The sequence below is a fragment of the Salvelinus namaycush genome, chromosome 16 (assembly GCF_016432855.1).
Source record: "Salvelinus namaycush isolate Seneca chromosome 16, SaNama_1.0, whole genome shotgun sequence".
Classification (NCBI taxonomy): Eukaryota; Metazoa; Chordata; class Actinopteri; order Salmoniformes; family Salmonidae; genus Salvelinus; species Salvelinus namaycush.
In genome coordinates this window covers 2,779,497-2,804,361 of record NC_052322.1, presented here as the reverse complement: position 1 = coordinate 2,804,361, position 24,865 = coordinate 2,779,497, and the positions used below count along the sequence as shown (strand labels likewise).

Sequence of the window (24,865 nt, the reverse complement as noted above, 5' to 3'; positions counted from 1 at the left end):
CAATGCAGCTGCCCCACGTGGCACACGTTGCCACACACATACATTTATTTGTGCACACACACACAAACACTTTACACACACTGACCACAGTCTCTCAAATACACTGCCTGGTTAACACACACACACACACACACACACACACACACACACACACACACACACACACACACACACACACACACACACACACACACACACACACACACACACACACACACACTGTATATTACACTATCCATTAAATATGATACTCTGAGCAATAGAATGCAATTGGCTTTGATATTCGAATTACAGTTTTACCCAACCTTAGCTCAATAGCTTGGTGATGTTGCTTCTCTACCTATCTATTGATTCCACTATTCAAACTCACTTACATTCACACAGAATGCAATTCATGGGTGATATTTAAACTCTACCAAACATACTGTACAAACACAACACAGTGAACACAGTGGGTAATAATTGTGATTTGCAGTCATCTAGTGTATCTGTGAGTGTGTTCTGTGTCCAAGTGTGTCTGTGGGTGGTATGTTTGAGTGGCAACTGCCAACATTCAATGTCATGGAGCTGAGAGAACATTCAATGTCATGGAGCTGAGAGAACATTCAATGTCATGGAGCTGAGAGAACATTCAATGTCATGGAGCTGAGAGAACATTAAATGTCATGGAGCTGAGAGAACATTAAATGTCATGGAGCTGAGAGAACATTAAATGTCATGGAGCTGAGAGAACATTCAATGTCATGGAGCTGAGAGAACATTCAATGTCATGGAGCTGAGAGAACATTAAATGTCATGGAGCTGAGAGAACATTAAATGTCATGGAGCTGAGAGAACATTCAATGTCATGGAGCTGAGAGAACATTCAATGTCATGGAGCTGAGAGAACATTCAATGTCATGGAGCTGAGAGAACATTCAATGTCATGGAGCTGAGAGAACATTAAATGTTTGGCTGACGGATTAGAAAAAAAACGGAGAATAAAACAGGGTTCCATTTTGGTTACCTGTGATTTTAAGGTGTTACCTCTTGGCCTATAGTTTTGGAGGTGGAGTTTGCATTGAGGTTCTGCTGTTGCAGAGACCCTTCCAGCTTATACCATTCTTCAGCCAAAGGGGAGTCTGGGCTGGCTGACAGGGCTGTTGCCTGTAGTTTAGTGTCAACGGGGATGTGGAGAGTTTGGGAGGAGTGTAAAGTGTGTGTTTGATGCAGGTTTGGTGTTGGTGGTTGTAGGTGGTAAAAAAAAGTTTGTTGCAGCGATAAAGAAATGGAATGCGGTATTGGATTTCAGAATCAGCACAAGAGTATACATGGGGTAAACAGGGGTAAATAAGGTGTGTTTTGGAGAGGAAAGGAAAGGAAAGGTAGAGGGAAAATAATGGGGGCCAAAGAGATGGGTGGGGGAGGAGCATGAAGTGGGAGTCAAAGCCAAACAAGAAGGCGGAGGGGAGACGAGAGGGGGAGAATGAAACAGAAGTGGCGCGAGGTAAATGAATGCGTGGTCAACTGTCTGAGTCCAAGAGACAGAGAAAGAGAGAAACAATGAGAGTGAGAGATGGCGAGGAGACCAAAATAAATACAAGGACAAAATGGAGGATGACAATTTGAGGCAGTGAAAGAGGGACAGAAAATACAGACAGGAAGAAAGAAGAGGCGGTACCAAGTGTGATGGATGAAAACAAGGACAGTATGGAGGTGAATAAGTGGAAACATAGAGCAGAGCAGAAGAGTAAATGTGTTGGTGTAGGTAGGTGTTGTTGTGTCCTGTCAGAACATAGAGTTTGTAACCTCCCTGTCACACAAACACAGTCATGTCTCTTCCCATGATGCTGTTGGCCGTTGCTTGTGTCTGCCTGTGTGTTTTCTCTAACTAACCACAAATCAGTTCCCACATATGCTGTATTTGATCATGTATACATAATTAGTGTGTATGTATTTGTGTCTTGCGCACCTTCTCTGTTGGCATCATCTATATAGGGAGTATTTGTACCAGTGCCTGTGCCTTATGGCATCTTATGTGTAGCTCTGTTGACTACGTGGTGTGTGTTTACAGTTCCGTCCGCTGCGGGACCGACATACCTTTCCGCACATTCCCATCTGTGGCGCGTAATTCCCTGGTGTTGAGCAGGAAGCAAGCACGGTCCTGCTGGTGGCGTTCCCGTGTTATTCGGGCGCCCTCTCGCTCCGGACTCAGCACCTGGTCAATCGTGGGGCAGTCCTCATTCGCCAGGACCGCAGTGGCCGCGTCGCCGTTCTGCTTGGACTCTTTTGGAAAAGGAGGGGAGATGGGGAAAGAGGGGAGGGAAGAGCAAGGGAGAAAGAGAGAGTAAAGGAGAAGGAAGGAATAGGAGAGTAGGAGTGAAGTGAGGTACCTGGATAGTAGAGGAAGAAGGTTGCGATAGGAGACTGAGGCCAAACTGGGCTGTGTTTCCATATCCACACTAGCATACCACTTAGGGTGCATGCCCATTACATTGCTTCATTCTACGTAGTATGTTAGTATGGGTATTTTAACATAGCCCGAGGGGAGTAGTTGCTTACTTGATGATTCAATTGACCCAATCAGAGAGCTTGCTGTTGTGAGTTTAGGGGCTTTGATTGGCTGCTATATCTGAGGTTTTGGCATGGCACCTTGGCCCACCAATACAGAAATCATGAATCCCCAGTCTCCCATCACTGTAAAAAAGTGTGTAAGAAAATAGTCAAAGGAATAGGGAGGAGAGGTGTTACTACAAGCTACTGATCACAATTGAATACTGCAGATGAGATACATAATCAGAGACGGATTCAGTCAAATAGCCTCCAACTGGGCCAAATCTAATCCCAAACTATGGTGTCCTACTAAAAAAAAACACAATGCAATAGACTACTTTATTAGGACTTAAACATAAATGATCTTTCTCACTGTGTGTGATAAAGTAAATGGCGTTAGTGAAGAGCAGTCGTTTCAAATGTAGGCTAAATGGACATGATGCTGCTGAGGGGAGGACGGCTCATAATAATGGCTGGAACGGAGCAAATGGAATGACATCAAACGTGGAAACTGTGTTTTTGATGTATTTGATACCATTCCACCTATTCCGCTCCAGCCATTACCACGAGCCCATCCTCCACAATTAAGGTGCCGCCAACCTCCTGTGGCTCTATGTAGTCTAGAGCTCAGGGCCGAGTACCATCTTAAGCTACTGTGTTTTCTAAAACACCCACATATACATTCTACTATGATATGTAATTGATAATTGCCAATGTGTCAAAGTTCATGTCTATCCTGGCTTAGCAAGACAGCATGGTAAACTAAACACTGGACGTAGTGATAGAAGTGGTGGTTCGGGGTGCGAGTTGACGCTACATGGTGGCTGGTGCTTATACGCTCAGACACAGCTGTCAAATCTTATCTCACATGAGTTCCTGCTCATAAACTTACTGACAACCCGCAACAAAAAAGAAAGATAGCGAGAAAGTGGTGGGGTACTATAGGTGCTGATGCAATAAAATACTAAAATTGCAGACTCACTGATGATTTCTCAAGGGCTACAAAATACACAACATGTGCCATATTGTCGTGTGTGGACATTGGGTTCATACACAATCATGCCAAATGAAATAGGAAGTACTGCACATATTACGTACTAAATATTGCAATTCAGTTTTTCAAAAAAAAATTGTCTAACATTTAAACCAAACCATTGAACCAAATGTATGTCTATTAGGCTGTTGTGAAGAGATCCAAATTATAATTTAAAGTACTGTGTTTGTTTTATGCAGACAGATGGAGGCCTGTCGGCAAAATGTGGACTCACCAGTTGATCATAAATTACCTATGAGTTCTGATGGATTAGCTATCTCTCAAGGGCAGATTCAGAATCAGCCCCCCTCTCTCAAGGGCAGATTCAGAATCAGCCCCCCTCTCTCAAGGGCAGATTCAGAATCAGCCCCCCTCTCTCAAGGGCAGATTCAGAATCAGACCCCCCCATCCCTATCAGGGACAGAGGCACTCTAAATCCACACCCCACAACCCAAGGATCTGCAGGACTGTACTATTACTGAGATCACTGAGTGCCTGTAACTGGCTGTCAGATAACATTCTGATTCTTAAGTCTTATACAGCCCAGAGTCACTCACATACTGTGAAAATCCCTACGTTTGATTGAATGGATATCTGTTGACACTAAACTGTACAATTTGACAACATCTTTGCCAAAAACTATAATATTTTGCCGTGGTAATTTGAGTTCTACGCCCTTGTTGGAGGCCAGTGGTGGTGTGTCCAGATGCTCAGCGAAGCTCCATGTTGTGTTTAAAAACTCATACCAATCTTACGAGGCAAGGTCGAAGCAAGTTTGTTAACTTGCAGTCTGTGTCTTAAAATAGGGGTCTGAGGATTAAAAATAGAAATGTCTCACCTCGGTTGATTGCTATGATCTCCTCTTGAGCGAGGGGGCAGTCGAGGCCTCCGGACCAGATCACCTCGCCGAGTACATTACCCAGGATCCTATGGGGTGAGGCAGTGGCCAGGGCGAGGGCGTCGGGCTTGCAGTAGTTGGGCGAGCCCGGCATGGTTGGCCGGGGGATGTGCTTGCCCTTTTTCTTGGGCAGCTTCTGCTTAGCCATGGCCAGTGAGTAGTACATGCCGAAGTTGTTGACGATGACGGGCACAGGCATGGCGATGGTCAACACCCCCGACAGGGCGCACAGCGCGCCCACCAGCATCCCTGACCACGTCTCGGGGTACATGTCCCCGTATCCCAGAGTGGTCATGGTGACCACGGCCCACCAGAAGCCAATGGGGATGTTCTTGAAGTTTGTGTGTTTGGCAGCCGTAGGGTCGTCAGGGTCTGCACCGATGCGCTCGGCATAGTAGATCATGGTGGCGAAGATGAGCACTCCGAGAGCAAGGAAGATGATGAGCAGGAGGAACTCATTGGTGCTAGCACGGAGCGTGTGGCCCAGGACGCGAAGCCCCACGAAGTGGCGGGTCAGCTTGAAGATACGCAGGATGCGGACGAAGCGGACCACACGCAGGAACCCCAATACGTCCTTGGCGGCTTTGGAGGACAGGCCGCTCAGCCCCACCTCCAGGTAGAAGGGCATGATGGCAATGAAGTCGATGATGTTGAGGGTGCTCCTGAAGAACTCGACCTTGTCCGGGCAGAAGACCACGCGTGCCATCACCTCAATGGTGAACCAGACGACGCACATGCCCTCCACGTAGGTAAGCCAGCTGTCGGTCACCACCTCGTAGACGATCACCTCGCGCGTCACGTTTCCCTCCGTCACGTTCTCCGTCCTGTTGTAGATGGTGTTGAAGGCCTCATGCGTCTCCATGCAGAATGTAGAGATGGAGATGAGGATGAACAAAAGGGAGAGGAATGCGCAGTACTGGAGGAGAGGAACAGAAGAAACAGAGAGTGGAGGGACAGAGAGAGCAGGGGAAAGGCAAAAAGACAGAAGGCAAAGAGAAAGTTGAAGATAGAGGGACAGTAAAGGAGAAAAGAAAGAGGAAGGAGAGAAGGTTTACAGTCATATACAAAACCAACAGCGCTAGAAAAACAGATGGTGTATTGTTCAACAGTTTGTCAGCCCCTACAGGACACTGCAGGGCATTACTCGATCAGATGAGATGAGGCCAGATTATTAAACCGGACTAGACTCCTAAGTGGGATAATGTTGACCTTGAGGGTGACTGCAGGGTCAAACTGGACCGAGCACTGAGGGATGCTCAATCTGACAATCATAAAAAATGTTGCAACGGTCATCGGCATGACAGCCCAAGGACAAGCGGTGGAAAAAATAGAAAACCGGGAGCCACACATAATAAACCTGCAGAATGGAGGAAAGCGGGAGGAGACCTGGCTGGAATGAGAATACAGACTACTACTGTTTCGTTGGCGCAGCATGGACACAGAGAAAAGGGGAGTAAAAGAAAGATGGAGAGGAAACAAAAGAAAGTGACGGGGGAACAGAAAATATAGTCGTAAAAGGATTAAACTGATGGATTATAAACATCCATGTGTCTCAGAGTGCACTGGATGGGTTTCAAAATCAGGATGGGGCACGTGTTCACCCCTTCATACTGAATGTTCAACATAAAGGGCCTGAAACATGTCATTGAGTCTGTTTGTGGCCCAGCATGATTAATTGTGGTCCCAAATATTTGAAAATATGTCATGCTGAAATAACAATTCACACATAAAGTATTATAAACAAAGTAAAAGGACTGACAGCCCTATTGTACATTATGTATTGACCATCATTTGGACCCTTACAACTACTATATTAATCATACAGTGGAAATCCCTAAAACCCAAAGTGCTTGAGATAGCATTCTATTTTAACACTTCATTTCAAGGTAACAGTACTGGGGAACCAATAATCCCCATTCAGTCATGTAATTAACCCACTACTTTTAAAGAGTTCTGCGAATGCAAAAATGTCTAAAACACCCTCCAATCACCCTCCAATTAGCCATATAGGTACTCCTTATACTACCACTACCACTATTATGGTGCTACTGTATAAAGCATTGTATGATTGGTAACTGAGTAAATATCAAAACTTCCCGTGAGATCCTCTTCATAATACCTTATAAGTACATTTATTATACCTTTTGAGCAATGCATAATGCATTACAATGCACGACATGGGTGCTAAAAACTGGTACTTATTTATTAACCATTGATAAAATCAGACGGTACAACATGAGTACAATCAGTCAGAGACATCCAACAAGACCTCAACCTGAATGAACCCTCTCAAAGGGTTCATTTGAGATAACCAAACAGGCAGACTTCATTTCAAACTGTATTATAGGTTGCCCTATATGTACTAAAACTAAACGACAACATCCAGTCTATAACAATAGTAATTTAACCATATATGGTGACAATGGTCCTGTGTGGCTCAGTTGGTAAGACTGTGTTGTTAGCAATGCCAGGGTCATTTGTTCAATTCCCACAGGGATCACAGACACCAACTAAAAATGTATGCACTCCACTGTAATGTTACTCGTGTTGGATAAAAGCATCTGGTAAATGGCACATATGATCATTAGATAATTAAAACATACAGTGCCTTCAGCTATGCAATCTGGTGTCCGAGCTGGTCATGGGTGCACCTCAGCCACGCTCAAGGTACTAAACGATATCATAACCGCCATCGATAAAAGACAATACTATGCAGCTGTATTCATCGACCTGGCCAAGGCTTTCGACTCTGTCAAACAACACATTCTTATCAGTAGACTCAACAGCCTTGGTTTCTCAAATGACTGCCTCGCCTGGTTCACCAACTACTTATCAGACAGAGTTCAGTGCGTCAAATCGGAGGGCCTGTTGTCCGGACCTCTGGCAGTCTCTATGGGGGTGCCACAGGGTTCAATTCTCGGGCCGACTCTTGTCTCTGTATATATCAATGATGTCGCTCTTGCTGCTGGTGATCCACCTCCACCTCTACGCAGACGACACCATTCTGTATACTTCTGGCCCTTCTTTAAACACTGTGTTAACTAACCTCCAGATGAGCTTCAATGCCATACAACTCTCCTTCCGTGGCCTCCAACTGCTCTTAAATTCAAGTAAAACTAAATGCATGCTCTACAACCGATCGCTGCCCAGACCTGCCCGCCCGTCCAGCATCATTACTCTGGACGGTTCTGACTTAGAATATGTGGACAATTACAAACACCTAGGTGTCTGGTTAGACTGTAAACACTCCTTCCAGACTCACATTAAGCATCTCCAAACCAAAATTAAATCTAGAATCGGCTTCTTATTTCGCAACAAAGCATCCTTCACTTATGCTGCCAAACATACCCTCATAAAACTGACTATCCTACCGATCCTTGACTTTGCCGATGTCATTTACAAAATAGCCTCCAACACTCTACTCAGCAAATTGGATGCAGTCTATCACAGTGCCATCCGTTTTGTCACCAAAGCCCCGTATACTACCCACCACTACGACCTGTACGCTCTCGTTGGTTGGCCCTTGCTACATATTCGTCGCCAAACCCACTGGCTGCAGGTCATCTATAAGTCTTTGCTAGGTAAAGCCACGCCTTATCTCAGCTCACTGGTCACCATAGCAGCACCCACCCGTAGCATGCGCTCCAGCAGGTACATCTCACTGGTCACCCCCAAAGCCTATTCCTCCTTTGGCTGCCTTTCCTTCCAGTTCTCTGCTGCCAATGACTGGAACGAATTGCAAAAATCACTGAAGCTGGAGACTCATATCTCCCTCACTAACTTTAAGCATCAGATGTCAGAGCAGCTCACAGATCATTGCACCTGTACATAGCCCATCTGTAAATAGCCCATCCAACTACCTCATCCCCATATTGTTATTTTAATTTTTTTCCCTTTTCACCAAGTATCTTTAACTTGCACATTCATCTTCTGCACATCTATCACTCCAGTGTTTAATTGCTAAATTGTAACTATTTTGCCACTACAGCCTAATTATTGCCTTACCTCCCTAATCTTACCTCATTTGCACACACTGTATATAGATCATTTCTATTGTGTTATTGACTGTACGTTTGTTTATTCCATGTGTAACTCTGTGTTGTTGTTTGTGTCGCACTGATTTGCTTTATCTTGGCCAGGTTGCAGTTGTTAATGAGATCTTGTTCTCAACTGGCCTACCTGGTTAAATAAAGGGGAAATACATTTTTAAAAAGAAAGTGTGTGATGCAATTCATCAACTAAAATACACAGTATCTGAGTTGATGTGGTGTGCAGATACTGTCTTTCAACTTGGGGATGGAAGTTAAACATTAGCCGACCGCCTAAATAAGCTACAATCTCTGGACCATTTTGAGGAAATGACATCCTACACCACCAAGAAAGCAATGGGATGAACTAAAACACAGTGAGTGTCATTGGTACTCTTCAGTTGCTGTTTGCACACTGCTTCCCTTTCTCTCTGCCTCTGTAGAATAGCACCATCTACAAACAGGATCATATCAATATACTACAATATCTTGCATCTCTGAGCCTAGCTAAATCCTTTCCAAAACTCTCTCTCGCCGGGCGAATTTCATGGACAGTGTAACGGCATTCCTCCTCCTCTTCATACGAAGAGGAGGAGTAGTGATTCGACCAAAGTGCAGCGGGTTGTGAATACATAATGATTTATTACAGCAAACTACGAAACACGAAAACAAACACTTGGAAGGATTACAAAAATAACAAAAACGAATGTAGACTGACCTAAACCATGAGAACTTACATATAACACGAAGCACGTAGGAACAGGTACAGACTATCACAAACGAACGAACAAACGCTACAGTCCCGTGTGGTGCGCAGACACAGACACGGACGACAATCACCCACAAACAAACAGTGAGAACAACCTACCTTAATATGACTCTCAATCAGAGGAAACGTCAAACACCTGCCTCTAATTGAGAGCCATACCAGGCAACCCAAAACCAACATAGAAACAGAAAACATAGACTGCCCACCCAAAACTCACGCCCTGACCAATAAACACATACCAAACAACAGAAAACAGGTCAGGAACGTGACAGAACCCCCCCCTCAAGGTGCGAACTCCGGGCGCACCCCTACAACTCAAGGGGAGGGTCTGGGTGGGCATCTGTCCGCGGTGGCGGCTCCGGCGGTGGACGAGGACACCACTCCACCACTGTCTTTGTCCCCCTCCTTAGCGTCCTTTGAGTGGCGACCCTCGCCCCCGACCATGGTCCAGGAACCTTCACTAAGGCCCCTCCTACATAGAGGAGACAGCTCAGGACAGAGAGGTAGCTCAGGACAGAGAGGTAGCTCAGGACAGAGAGGTAGCTCAGGACAGAGAGGTAGCTTAGGACAGAGGGACAACTCTGTACTAATGGCAGCTCCGGACTGAGTGGCAGCTCCGGACTGGGTGGCAGCTCCGGACTGGGTGGCAGCTCCGGACTGGGTGGCAGCTCCGGACTGAGTGGCAGCTCCGGACTGAGTGGCAGCTCCGGACTGAGTGGCAGCTCATGACTGTAGGGCAGCTCATGACTGTAGGGCAGCTCATGACTGTAGGGCAGCTCATGACTGTCTGGCGGTTCTGGCAGCTCCTGACTGGCTGGCGGCTCTGGCAGCTCCTGACTGGCTGGCGGCTCTGGCAGCTCCTGACTGGCTGGCGGCTCTGGCAGCTCCTGACTGGCTGGCAGCTCTAATGGCTCGGGGCAGACGGGCGGCTCTAATGGCTCGGGGCAGACGGATGGCTCAGAAGGCGCTGGGCAGACGGATGGCTCAGACGGCGTTGGGCAGACGGATGGCTCAGACGGCGTTGGGCAGACGGATGGCTCAGACGGCGCTGGGCAGACAGATGGCTCAGACGGCGCTGGACAGACGGATGGCTCAGACGGCGCTGGGCAGACAGATGGCTCAGACGATGCTGGGCAGACAGATGGCTCAGACGGTGCTGGGCAGACTAACAGTGCAGGCGGCGTTGGGCAGACAGCCGACTCTGACCTGCTGAGGCGCACAGTAGGCCTGGTGCGTGGTACCGGAACTGGAGGTACCGGGCTGAGGGCACGCACCTCAGGGCGAGTGCGGGGAGAAGGAACAGTGCGTACAGGGCTCTGGAGACGCACTGGAAGCCTGGTGCGTGGTGTAGGCACTGGTGGTACTGAGCTGGGGCGGGAAGGTGGCGCCGGATATACCGGACCGTGTGGGCGTACTGGCTCCCTTGAGCACTGAGCCTGCCCAACCTTACCTGGTTGCATGCTCCCCGTAGCCCGTCCAGTGCGGGGAGGTGGAATAACCCGCACTGGGCTGTGTTGGCGAACCGGGGACACCATGCGTAAGGCTGGTGCCATGTACACCGGCCCGAGGAGACGTACTGGAGGCCAGATATGTTGAGCCGGCTTCATGGCACTTGGCTCAATGCTCACTCTAGCCCGGCTAGTGCGGGGAGGTGGAATAACCCGCACCGGGCTATGAACACGTACAGGAGACACCATGCGCTCTACTGCGTAACACGGTGTCTGCCCGTACTCTCGCTCTCCACGGTAAGCCCGGGAAGTTGGCGCAGGTCTCCTACCTGACTTCGCCACACTACCCTTTAGCCCCCCCCCAATAAATTTTTGGGTTGTACTTGCGGGCTTCCAGCCTTGCTTCCGTGCTGCCTCCTCATATCGTCGCCTCTCCGCTTTAGATGCCTCCAGCTCCGCCTTGGGACGGCGACACTCCTCTGGCTCTGCCCAGGGTCCTTCTCCGTCCAGAATCTCTTCCCATGTCCAATCCTCCTTGACCCACTGCTGCTGTCGTTGCTGTCCGTTAACCCGCTGCTTGATCTGGGTTTGGTGGGTGATTCTGTAACGGCATTCCTCCTCCTCTTCATACGAAGAGGAGGAGTAGTGATTCGACCAAAGTGCAGCGGGTTGTGAATACATAATGATTTATTACAGCAAACTACGAAACACGAAAACAAACACTTGGAAGGATTACAAAAATAACAAAAACGAATGTAGACTGACCTAAACCATGAGAACTTACATATAACACGAAGCACGTAGGAACAGGTACAGACTATCACAAACGAACGAACAAACGCTACAGTCCCGTGTGGTGCGCAGACACAGACACGGACGACAATCACCCACAAACAAACAGTGAGAACAACCTACCTTAATATGACTCTCAATCAGAGGAAACGTCAAACACCTGCCTCTAATTGAGAGCCATACCAGGCAACCCAAAACCAACATAGAAACAGAAAACATAGACTGCCCACCCAAAACTCACGCCCTGACCAATAAACACATACCAAACAACAGAAAACAGATCAGGAACGTGACAGACAGAGAGCAAAAAAACAAGCAAAGTTATAACAGCATTCCGGCGCTGAGATATGCAACCTGCCCAGACTGTTTCTCGTAAAGAGATGGTGACTCAGTTCAGAAAAAGGGAGTTGTTTTATTTCCGCTTTGATGTTCATCCTTCGCAGCGCTCCCTTTTTCCTCACTCACTCATCGATGCGATTTGTTTTGCTGGCATTTGCTGTCTTTGCAGTCTGTAAATTACCTGACTGTCTGTCTGACTGTACTGTGTGTAGTGGAGCTCATTACACTGGACCATTGAAATGTTCCTGAGTCAATTACACAGGAGTGATAATATTTGTGCATGGCTACTAGCCTCATCTTTTCCCATGCCATTCTTACAGTTACCCGACCTGCATAGATACTGTATAGATACTTTGTGCATTATCATATAAATAATAAAACACAGATATGACCGGGAATACATTTTTTGGGGATAAATTCATACTTTAGTAAACACCATATACTGTATGTCAAATGCCTGAGTGCCATCACTGTGTTATGCATCTCCTATGTGTACATTCTCTGTTGTTCACATACACTCCTAAAAATAAAGTTGGAACCAAGTAAGTTTCTTAAGATTTATGCCATAGGGCAGCTATTCACCCAGGGGTACGCGCAATGCCGTCATGGGTACGCCAAATAAAAATGTGATTCACATTTAAAAAAATATATATATACACATATATATATATATTTATTTTTTATTTTTTATTAAAATTTTCAAACAGTCCATTTATATTTTACAACGGGGCTATACATTTGGGTGAGGTTTTTTCTTGCCTGAGTAGCCTCGTTTCACTGCCAAAACTAAAATGAAACCATCTAGTGTTCAGCGAAATAACAACACAATGTCAAACACAGGAAGCCTAGTCAAATAATTAACATCCAATCACATTAACCGTTTCTCTCTCGTGGGAATTCCACTAACGGTTCATATGGAGCCAAACGTAGCTGCTGCTCATGTTGGTATCTATACTGATGGTGCAAAAGCCATGACAGGGAGACAAAGTGGAGTGGTAACGCGTGCAAGCAGTTGCTCCCGATGCCACTTGGGTACACTGCAGCATCCCCCGAGAGGCTCTTGCTGCCACGGGAATGCCTGACAGCTTGAAAGACGTTTTGAACACTACAGTGAAAATAGTTAACTTTGTTAAAGCAAGGCCCCTGAACTCTCGTGTATTTTCTGCACTATGCAATGATATACTGGCAGCGACCATGTAAAACTTTTACAACTTACAGAAGTGCCCTGGTTATCAAGGGGCAAAGTATTGACAAGTTTTTTTAAAATTGAGAGACGAGCTTAAAGTTTTCTTTACAGACCATCATTTTCACTTGTCTGACCGCTTCCATGATGATGAGCTGCTCACACGACTGGCCTATCTGGGTGATGTTTTTTCTCGCCTGAATGATCTGAATCTAGGATTACAGGGACTCTCCGCAACTATATTCAATGTGCGGGACAAAATTGAGGCTATGATTAAGAAGTTGGAGCTCTTCTCTGTCTGCATTAACAAGGACAACACACAGGTCTTAACATCCTTGTATGATTTTTGTGTGCAAATTAACTCAAGCTTACGGGCAATGTCAAACGTGATATAGTGAAGCACCTGAGTGAGTTGGGTGCGCAATTACGCAGGTACTTTCCCGAAACGGATGACACAAACAACTGGATTCGTTATCCCTTTCATACCTTGCCTCCAGTCCACTTAACAATATCTGAACAAGAGAGCCTCATCGAAATTGCAACAAGCAGTTCTGTGAAAATTGAATTTAATCAGAAGCCACTGCCAGATTTCTGGATTGGTCTGCGCTCAGAGTAACATGCCTTGGCAAATCGCGCTGTTATGACACTGATGCCCTTTGCAACCACGTACCTATGTGAGACTGGATTCTCAGCCCTCACTAGCATGAAAACTAAATACAGGCACAGACTGTGTGTGGGAAATGATTTAAGACTGAGACTCTCCAATACAACCCAACATTGCAGAGTTATGTGCATCCTTTCAAGCACACCTTTCTCATGAACCTGTGGTGAGTTATTCACAATTTACGATGAACAAATAAGCTTTTATATGTAAGATGGTTAAATAAAGAGCAAAATTATTGATTATTATTTTTTAGTATTTGTGCCTTGGTCCTATAAGAGCTCTTTGTCACTTCCAATGAGCAGCGTTGTGACAAAAACTCAAACTCTTTCTTATGTTTAATAAATGCATCATATATAGTGTGTGTGTGTGGCAGGCTTACAACGATGACAAAAAACAACATTTGCGAGTGCGCTGACACTGGTGCTAGAGGGTGTATGCAGCTGGAGGTTTAATGTTTGAAGGGGTATGAGGCTATAAAACGTTTGGGAACCACTGCCATGGGGGAACCATTTTAGGGCCTCTGAAGAACCAGAAATGTGATTGTTCTTTGAAGAACCATACAAACCAGAAATGTTTTGTCCCTCCAGGATCGGAATTGAATAGCCCTGCTGTAGGATTTTAAGCCTTATTTGCATATTTCCCAGAGTGCCTTTTGAGTGAATTTTAGAGATACCAATACTACCCATGATTATATTTGCTAGTGATGGAGACATAGTTGATGCATTCATCCAGTTTCACTTTTGATGTCCTTCACCAAGTGAGATCCTAAGTGAATATTTTGCCATTAAAATGTCATTCTTTAAGGTGAAAGTCCTTTTTTTGAGGGTCTAGTTTTACACTGAAAACTCCATATTACACTCCATATTACACCTGCAAGTCACATTATGCTGGCTTGCAAAATGATGTGCAATTCCTATTGGAATCCTGCCAGAGTGGGGATATCCAACATTTGGCATTTTTATTCACCCGCAAGTTGCATTCAGAATGACTGCCAGCGTTGGGAAGACTAAGATATGAGACTACCTTAAACATCTAAACTGGAACAAGCAGTTCAGTAACGAGTCCAATAAGTTCAAGTGACAAATTAGAATAGTTTAGAAAGATTTGAGTAGCATAAGGTTAATGAATCAATCAATGTGCATGTCAAAACATAGATGTTGAAGCAAACAATTCTAAAAATCAACTGCAATAAAGCATGCTGGGAAATATGATAAAGATAGGTGTGGTTTTGGTTCAACTCTGGATGGTAATTTAGCTCTTTACAGTGTTAATTTAAACTCTTGAATTGTCACTAGAAATGTTACACTGACAAATCAACACTAGTTAACACTGGCCAATTTGCTACGTGCTATGAAAGGGCCACATCTCCAGGTTTCCATACATTTCAAGAACTTTTAAGAATTCTGAATATCCGTAGATGCCACATCAAGGACCCCACAGCTAACTCAAAGGTTCTTAATCTGGCAAGAGTTCTCCAAGGAACCTTAAGAGCAGAGGAAGAAGCATTTAAGAAGAAAGTGTATATAATATACAGTTGAAGTCAGAAGATTACATACACCTTAGCCAAATACATTTAAACTAGGTTTTTCACAATTCCTGAAATGTAATCCTAGTAAATATTCCCTGTTTTAGATCAGTTAGGATCACCACTTTATTTTAAGAAGGTGAAATGGCAGAAAAATAGTAGAGAGAATGATTTATTTCAGCTTTTATTTCTTTCATCACATTCCCAGTGGGTCAGAAGTTTGCATACCAAATACTAATTCAGTGTAGCATTGCCTTTAAATTGTTTAACTTGTGTCAAACGTTTCGTGTAGCCTTCCACAACCTTCCCACAATCATTTTGGCCCATTCCTCCCGACAGAGCTTGTGTAACTGAGTCAGGTTCACCGTCCCCCATCCCATGGAACTAGGAGGTACCAGTGCGGGACCTGCACACAGCGTTCCTGCATTGGCTAAGGACCATACACACAGCACAGCAGAGAGTTTCAGCTGTGGTTGTTAATTTGATGGTGTTGGTGGTAGTGAGTATGGTGGAGGCAAGATTTTCTTCTCGTAGGAAAATACATGTTTTTCTGATTCGGAGATGATGATGGTGGTGGTAGTGATGGTGATGATAGTTAGTAATACTACTCAAAGTACTGCTAGTCATAGCACTTTACGGTCACCATCATATTCATGTGTATGGAAAACATTATACAGTAGATGGTTTTACCATCAAGGTATGCTAGCCTTACCTGAGAGGCATTTACCTTCTCTGTTTGTTTGTCTCTCTCAGTCTCTCTCTACTACTCTCTCTAACACACACATGCACACAGTAGACTTGGGTACACATAGCAACAAAAAAAGCCTAACACAGTAAAATGGGTAGAAAATCTGATCTTGTATGTAGGCTGTACAGGGGGGCAGACGAGAGGGAGGGAGTGGGGGGACCAGTTGATGTAACAACCACATGCAGGGAATGACAGGAGAACATGAGAGGGGGGTTAGGAGGATATAAATGGAATAGAGGAAAACAAAGGACAAAAACATGACCAAAAGATAAATGGATGTGTTACCAGAGGACAAGACCGGACAATCTGAACATCCTCTCGTGCCTGTATTACTTAAGTCAGGCAGGACGTGTTAGTTGAAGGCTAGGCTAGGCATTTGTCCAGAGCTAGCATAGGTTGGGCTAGGCATTTGTCCAGGGCTAGGTTAGGCTAGTTATTAGGCTAGTGGTAAAAAACTAAAACATGCAACACCAGGGAAGACAGGAAAAGATGGAGGTAGATTAAAAAATACCTATCTTTAACCAAAAACGGCTGACCAAATTCCAAAAATTGTTTGAAAGGTAGTGGGGTCTATTACAATACGTAAATCCTATAGTAGTAACGTATGCCTTTAACATATTTTGAATCATAAAAAAAGGTCAAACAATGGTTAGCATACAATGCAACCACCTGCATATGTTTATAGTAATACCCTACTGTACTGCATATGTCATATACACTAAGGTGAGATTTAAACATTCTAAAAGCTACGCTTTTATCAGTCGAGTTTAGAAAAGTGGTGTAAAACTTACCCTGCCATAATAGTAGCTGTATAAACTATAACACTCATACATGTGTAATAGTATGCGTTATTTCCTCAATGATAAAAATGTAGATCTGTACACCAGATCAAAAGATAAAAGCATCACACCAGTCCGGATGTGATTACATGCACATCCGGACTGAAGTCGGAAGATTACATACACCTTAGCCAAATACATTTAAACTCAGTTTTTCACAATTTCTGGCATTTAATCCTAGTAAATATTCCTTGTCTAAGGTCAATTAGGATCACCACTTTATTTTAAGATTGTGAAATGTCAGAATAATAGTAGAGAGAATGATTTATTTCAGCTTTTATTTCTTTCATCACATTCCCAGTGGGTCAGAAGTTTACATACACTCAATTAGTATTTGGTAGCATTGCCTTTAAATTGTTTAACTTGTGTCAAACGTTTCGGGTAGCCTTCCACAAGCTTCCCACAATAAGTTGGGTGAATTTTGGCCCATTCCTCCTGACAGAGCTGGTGTAACTGAGTCAAGTTTGTAGGCCTCCTTGCTCGAACACACTTTTTCAGTTCTGCCCACAAATTTTCTACAGGATTGAGGTCAGAGCTTTGTGATGGCCACTCCAATACCTTGACTTTGGTGTCCTTAAGCCATTTTGCCACAACTTTGGAAGTATGAGTTTGAGTATGAGTTTGAAGGTAGGCCTTGAATTGAAATACATCCACATGTACACCTCCAATTGACTCAAATGATGTCAATTAGCCTATCAGGAGCTTCTAAAGCCAAGCTGTTTAAAGGCACAGTCAACTTAGTGTATGTAAACTTCTGACCCACTGGAATTGTGATACAGTGAATTAGAAGTGAAATAATCTGTCTGTAAACAATTGTTGGAAAAATGACTTGTGTCATGCACAAAGTAGATGTCCTAACCGACTTGACAAAACTATAGTCTGTTAACAAGAAATGTGTGGAGTGGTTGAAAAACGAGTTTTAATGACTCCAACCTAAGAGTATGTAAACTTCCAACTTCAACTGTAACCTGCCTAGTGGTGTGCTGTTTAGTTTTGGCCGCATAAGGGAAAACAATTGACTATTCAGCTTCAGATAAGAAACGACTGAGGATGTGTTTTGGTGTGACATACAGTATTATAGACCTACTATTCTGCAGTATACGCTATTATCTTCGGTTTTGTTATCTTTGATTGATTCCGCTTTGATTTATCTGTACTAAACAAGTACCATTGTGAGAAGTAATAATCTTCTATTTGTGATAATAATAATAATAAACGATGAATAGGACAGAACTTGATGAGGATTATTTTAAGAGGTTTGAGCACCCTTTGAATCGTGGTCCTGAAAGGACAACACCGTAACCAAGTGGTCACGTATCGTTCTCGGGTTACACTGCGCAAGAGGGGGTCCGTGGAGTTTCATCAACATCGTGGCAGACGTGGTGAATTTGGATCCTAGATCTCGTTGGTGTGATGAGAAGGTTAATGCGGTGGATCAGTTTGTCTGCATATGCAATACAGATGGTACGTTTCTGTAAACTAAGCAGTAGAGCGAGTTCAAGTGCATCGTACATGAGCCCCAAGTCCATAACAAACTGTTTTGAGGACAGCCGTTTTAGCAACTCTTTGGTAGATCATTTTGTCTGTGGTTGTTCTTGTAACATCGGATTTGAACCGCTCAAAATGGTCACACCTCCAAACGACGGGCCTCTGTACACACGCCTACAGTTATCCATCATTTGCACCCCGCCAGAGAGAGAGAGAAGACATGGAAGAAACCACAATTTACATACCTATAGGCTGCTATAGCCGACATATTGATTTACTTTGTCATTCTATCATTTTCATGGAATTTTAGTAGCAATTCAATCATTTATTTTGAATTTAGCAGAATACATTTTCCAGAAATATTTTTTTCAGCTCTGTATATTCTGCACCGCTCCCCCGCGCTACGGCATCACTATATCCTAGCTGAAACTATCTCACGGGATAAAGCATCTGAGTGAGCTGTCTTAATATACTGCACGTATCACATGTATCTGATGCTGTCTGGACAAATAGAGTATGCCGTACTCATTTTGTCCAGACAGCACCAGTTACATGGGATACACATACTGAGACAAAGGGGGCTATTTCGCTCACTCGGATGCTTAATCTGAGATTGATGGATCTTTCTGTCGGCGCGCATCTTGGTCTAATATATTATCAATATTTAAATATTTTATTTTGACTGGCAAGGAGGTATGGTAGGGCGGGCCAGGCCCCCTAAGGCCCGCCATAACGCCGGCCTGGGTGGGGCTGTGTTCACGCCCACCAATAGATCTTGGCTGGTATGATGAATACAGTCAACAAGCTACCCTCTGATTTATATCACACAGATTAACATGCTTCAACACGCAGACCACCATCAGTAAAATATAGACAACCATGGAGATGGATATGGGTGTAATGATGAGATGCAGGCAGGTTAGGTTGCACACATGCTCATATGAAACAAAGATGTATGGTGTTGTACAGAATAGTTTACCATACAATGTATATGTTTTAGTTACTGAAATAGTTATTACAGTGTAATAACTGGATATCAAATCAAATCAAAGTTTATTTGTCACGTGCGCCGAATACAACAGGTGTAGACCTTACAGTGAAATGCTTACTTACAGGCTCTAACCAATAGTGCAAAAAAGGTGTTAGGTGAACAATAGGTAAGTAAAGAAATAAAACAACAGTAAAAAGTAGCGAGGCTACATACAGACACCGGTTAGTCAGGCTGATTGAGGTAGTATGTACATGTGAGGCACATAGATATAATAGAGATATAATAACAGTCAACTGCAGACAACTGCAGACAAGGTATATCCATTTGTCAGAAATGCTAGGTGCATCGGTGTAGCTCTGTCCACATATCCACTACCTTCTGAGTCTACCAGTGCATGGTCAACAAACACACACACTCTCACGCGCATACACACACAATGAGACATATGTAGATCCATAATTTCAAGCATGTCACCCATATGTCCCGGTTCAAGAAACCCTGGACTTAGGGGTGACGGTCGGGAATCGATCCCATTCGTGTAGTCTCCGCCATCAGCGAGAGCACCCAATCGAGGCACTTCCTGTTACACTACATTAAAGCCAATGCGGGCACAGGAAAAGATCAGGTGACCCACTCCAGACTATGTATCTATCTAACCCTGACACGGACAGGCACGATACAGGCACGATACAGGCACGATACAGGCACGATACAGGCACGATACAGGCACGATACAGGCACGATACAGGCACGAGAGGATGTTCAGATTGTCCGGTCTTGTCCTCTGGTAACACATCCATTTATCTTTTGGTCATGTTTTTGTCCTTTGTTGTCCTCTATTGGACAGCTACAAAGTTTCTACAGCCAGGTTAGACTGTACTAGAAAGAGAGATGCAGTGTGTGTAGGATGGGGTGTGTGTGGTGTGTGTGTGCAGGGGTGGATGTGTGTGTGTGCGTATGTGCTACTTGGTTCTGTATGTTGGCATGTTTTGTTGAGCATGCATGTAATGATGTGTATTTGTATACTTACAGTATCAGTCAAAAGTTTGGACACACCTACTCATTCCAGGGTTTTTCTATATTTTTACTATTTTCTACATTGTCGAACAATAGTGAAGACAGCAAAACTATGAAATAACACATAAGGAATCATGTAGTAACCAAAAAAGTTTTAAACAAATAAAAATATATTTTATATTTGAGATTCTTCAAAATAGCCACCCTTTGCCTTGATGACAGCTTTGCACACTCTTTGGCATTCTCTCAACCAGCTTCATGAGGTAATCACCTGGAATGCATTTTAATTAACAGGTGTGCCTTGTTAAAAGTTAATTTGTGGAATCTCTTTCCTTCTTAATGCGTTTGAGCTATTCAGCTGTGTTGTGACAAGGTAGGGGTCATATACAGAAGATAGCCTTATTTGGTAAAAGACCAAGTCCATGTTGAAGCAAGAACAGTTCAAATAAGCAAAGAGAAATGACAGTCCATCATTACTTTAAGATATGAAGGTCAGTCAATCCGGAACATTTCAAGAACTTTGAAAGTTTCTTCAAGTGCAGTAGCATTAACCATCAAACGCTATGATGAAACTGGCTCTCATGACTAACGCCACAGGACAGGAAGACCCGGAGTTACCTCTGCTGCAGAGGATAAGCTCATTAGAGTTACCAGCCTCAGAAATCGACAATTAACTGCAACTCAGATTGCAGCCCAAATAAATGAGACATCTCAACATCGGTACAACGGTTCAGAGGAGACTGAGTGAATCACGCTTTCATGGTCAAATTTCTGCAAAGAAACAACTACTAAAGGACACTAACAACAAGAAGAGACTTGCTTGGGCCAAGGCAATGGTGGAAATCTGTCCTTTGGTCTGATAAGTCCAAATTTGAGATGTTTGTTTCAACCGCCGTGTCTTTGTGATACGCAGAGTAGGTGAACGGATGATCTCCTCATGTTTGGTTCCCACCGTGAAGCATGGAGGAGGAGGTGTGATGATGTGGGGGTGCTTTGCTGGTGACACTGTCAGTGATTTATTTAGAATTCAAGGCACACTTAACCAGCATGGCTACCACAGCATTCTGCAGTGATACGCCATCCCATCTGGTTTGCGCTTAGTAGGACTATCATTTGTTTTTCAACAGGACAATAACCCAACATTTCTCCAGGCTGTGTAAGGGCTATTTGACCAAGAAGGAGAGTGATGGAGTGCTGCATCAGATGGCCTGGCCTCCACAATCACCCAACCTCACCCTAATGTCACGCCCTGATCTGTTTCACCTGTCCTTATGCTTGTCTCCACCCCCTCCAGGTGTCGCCCATCTTCCGCACTTATCCCCTGGGTATTTATACCTGTGTTTTCTGTCTGTCTGTGCCAGTTCGTCTTGTTTGTTCAAGCCCACCAGCGTTTTGTGTCTCTTCTCCTGCTTTTTCCAGTCTCTCTTTTCTCACCCTCCTGGTTTTGACCCCTGCCTGTCCTGACTCCGAGCCAGCCTGCCTGACCACTCTGCCTGCCACTGACCCTGAGCCTTTCTGCTGTCCTGTACCTTGGCCCCACTACTCTGGATTATCGACCCCAGCCTACCATGACCTGTCGTTTGCCTGCCCCTGTTGTTACAATAAACATTGTTACTTCTACACAGTCTGCACCTGGGTCTTACCTGAAACCCAATTGAGATGGTTTGGGATGAGTTGGACCGCAGAGTGAAGGAAAAGCATGCAACAAGTGCTCAGCATATGTGGGAACTTTTTCAAGACTGTTGGAAAAGCATTCCAGGTGAAGCTGGTTGAGAGAATGCCAAGAGTGTGCAAAGCTGTCATCAAGGCAAAGGTTTGCTACTTTGAAGAATCTCAAATATAAAACATATTTTGATTTGTTTAACACTTTTAAACAAATCAATGTTATTTTATAGTTTTGATGTCTTCACTATTAAACCCTTGAATGAGTAGGTGTGTCCAAACTTTTGACAGATACTGTATGTTTGCATGTGCAGTACAGATACTTGGATCTCTAATGTTTTTGCTGCAGGTGTCTTTGTGTCTGTTGTGTGCCTGTGTTTGTGTGAGCTACCTGGTTACATGCATTCATACAGAGTGTGTATGTGCCTAAAGAGTAGTGTTTTGCATTGTCATAAAGCCGGAAACGTACTGTACTCAAAATAAATAGGAGTGTATGTTACCATATGCATGAATGTAACTTCTCTATACACAAAGCAAACCATACGGCCAGCTAATTAGGCATTGCGTGCATGTTAATTCCTAAGGGCATGTGTGGATAAAGAACCATAGCCTATTCGATTCAATTATTCAATCCATAATCTTTATCAAAACCCTGTATCCTGGGGAAAATAGGAAATCATTCATCGTGTTACCCTTACAGTATATTATACTATATGTGACTTCTGCACTTTCAAGGATAATCATTCAACAAACAGTGAAAGCCTGTGAAAAATTCCACTCATCGGCTCTCATTACTATTAACTTGAAATCCAACTGATTCGAATCGAAGGCAGCTTCTAGGAAATGGGTCTGAAAAGAGTGCATGAAGGGGATTTATCATCGCCTAAGCTAACTACAAATGAGAATCCCCAAGGACAAATGGAGAAAAACGAAAAGGGGACTTGTTTTATGTTCAAGCCTCGATGTATAAAGGCTAGGATTAAATGAGCGCTCAATAAATAACATGAAATACAGCGTACCTAGGCGCATCATAAAACAGGCGAATGAAGAATGTTGGGTAGGTTAGGTAGGCTACGGGAGTGAAACGGAGAAAACATTTCGCTTGGATGCAGGTATTGAACCTCTTGTAGCAGGCTAAATTATGTAGCTAATAGTAATGTGAAATCATGAATTTAAAAAATATGTGATTAATATCGATGGCAAATATTTGATTTGGCAGCACCCTCATAGCGAAATAATATCAACAAGTAGGCTAGCCGATAGTCTGCAATCTGAAATTAAAATAGCAGCCATATAATTTTTCCTATGCTATCACAATGAATTATTCCGTATCCGTGAGTCTATATCTTGCGACTTAACACAAGCAAACTGTCAAGGAAGTCATAGCCTACCTGCTCGATTATGATTGCTTGAATGAAAATCTAGCATTCATTATTCATAACAACTAGGCATATTGGTTGTTCATGGAAAGCTAATGTTAGAAACTTTCAACAACCTATTGTAACTCAGATGTTAGTTGTCACAGTTGAAATGACAAATATGACATTTAAAGCAATCAATTAAGAAAAAAAGAGTCACTCACCCGGGCATATTTTGAGGAATAAGGGTCTTCAAAAAGGGCCCACATTCTGGGCCGCCAGATTTCCCACCAAGTCTTTTTCCTTCCGTCCTCATGCAAGCACAGTCTTTTCATGTCCCCTTCATGTCCTGGCAGCGCTGGGTCGTCCTCTGCCAACTCCGGTTCGGGATTCTCAAAGCTGTCCAACGCCTCCTCTGCGTCCCTGTGCTGGCGATAATTCATCCAGCAACACGCCTCCACGTCCGTCTCATCGATGCCCCAGAATGCCAGCTCCTCTTCGAACAGCGGACCGCACACATCGTTCGGACAGTGCAACTTCCCTGTGCGGTAATAGTTGAGGATGAATGAAAAGACGGATGGGTGGCGATCGAAGAAGAACTCGTCGTTTCTGTGGTCGTAATCGAAGTTGCTAAAGGCGTCTGGCTCGGTAAGCCAAGATAAGCGGGTACCGGGCAACGTTTTTAGTGTGCTTCGATAGGTTTCATGTCGCACCCCCCCGCAGTTTATCACGATTTTCTCGCTTTCCGACGGACAAGTCATGTCTGCAGTGTAACATGCTTTGTTGGACGGTTTCTTCCCACTCTTGCACCCTTTGAAAGAGGAGACACAGACCGAACTGAGCATAGAGGAACGGAGGGAGCGAGAGGAGGAGAGAACGGGGGAGCAGAAGGGAGGAGGAGTCTGCGGGGAGAGAAAGGAATGTCATTTTATCTATGGATAAAATATGAACATTCAAATTCCAATGAAGTTAGAGTAATAGTCTACACTACAGTTATGCTATGATTCCTAATGTAAGGTGCATAGAGTGTAGTAAATGACATTGCAGCAGTTGCATAAACTACACGATTTCAATAGATAAAACAGGTTGGCTGTAAAGTTGGTTTAACAAGGCGGTTCAGACAAGCAATATTCACCAGAAGACTGTGGAGGTGTAGGCCTAGTTCATATTCATTGACTAACATACAGTAATACATTTGTGAAATGTGGGGAATGTCACGTTTGATTTAACAAGGATGATAATGGTTTAGTTATTAAAAATACATGTTGTGTTATGAATGTGCTATAAGCAAAATATCTTCCATGTAATATTTCAGCACCCTGGCGTCATTCGCATTTGACTAGCTACATGTTGTGCCTCCTGCTGCTGTTACTGTAAGATGACGTGTACATGATACCAAAATGATTCAAATTTCTCCCAATTCATTGAAATAGTACCTCTAATTAGGCCACTATCAGACATCAACAGAGCCAACCCCCGCCCCCTCCGCTGCTATCTGCTTGCCTCGGTACCCAATAGGAGAGAGAGAGAGAGAGAGCGGGGGAGTGTGTG

At 44.1% G+C, this 24,865-nt stretch overlaps 1 protein-coding gene across 1 annotated transcript; it reads right to left on the bottom strand.

Annotated features, from left to right (window-relative positions):
* Nucleotides 1–786: 786 nt before the first annotated feature.
* Nucleotides 787–24,159, bottom strand: LOC120060854 (potassium voltage-gated channel subfamily C member 1-like). Its single transcript, XM_039010267.1, has 5 exons — nucleotides 23,539–24,159; nucleotides 4,404–5,379; nucleotides 2,080–2,265; nucleotides 1,027–1,139; nucleotides 787–801 (listed from the first exon to the last, which is right to left on the bottom strand). The coding sequence occupies exons 1-5, from the start codon at nucleotides 24,157–24,159 to the stop codon at nucleotides 787–789; spliced, it is 1,911 nt and encodes a 636-aa protein (XP_038866195.1).
* Nucleotides 24,160–24,865: the final 706 nt, after the last annotated feature.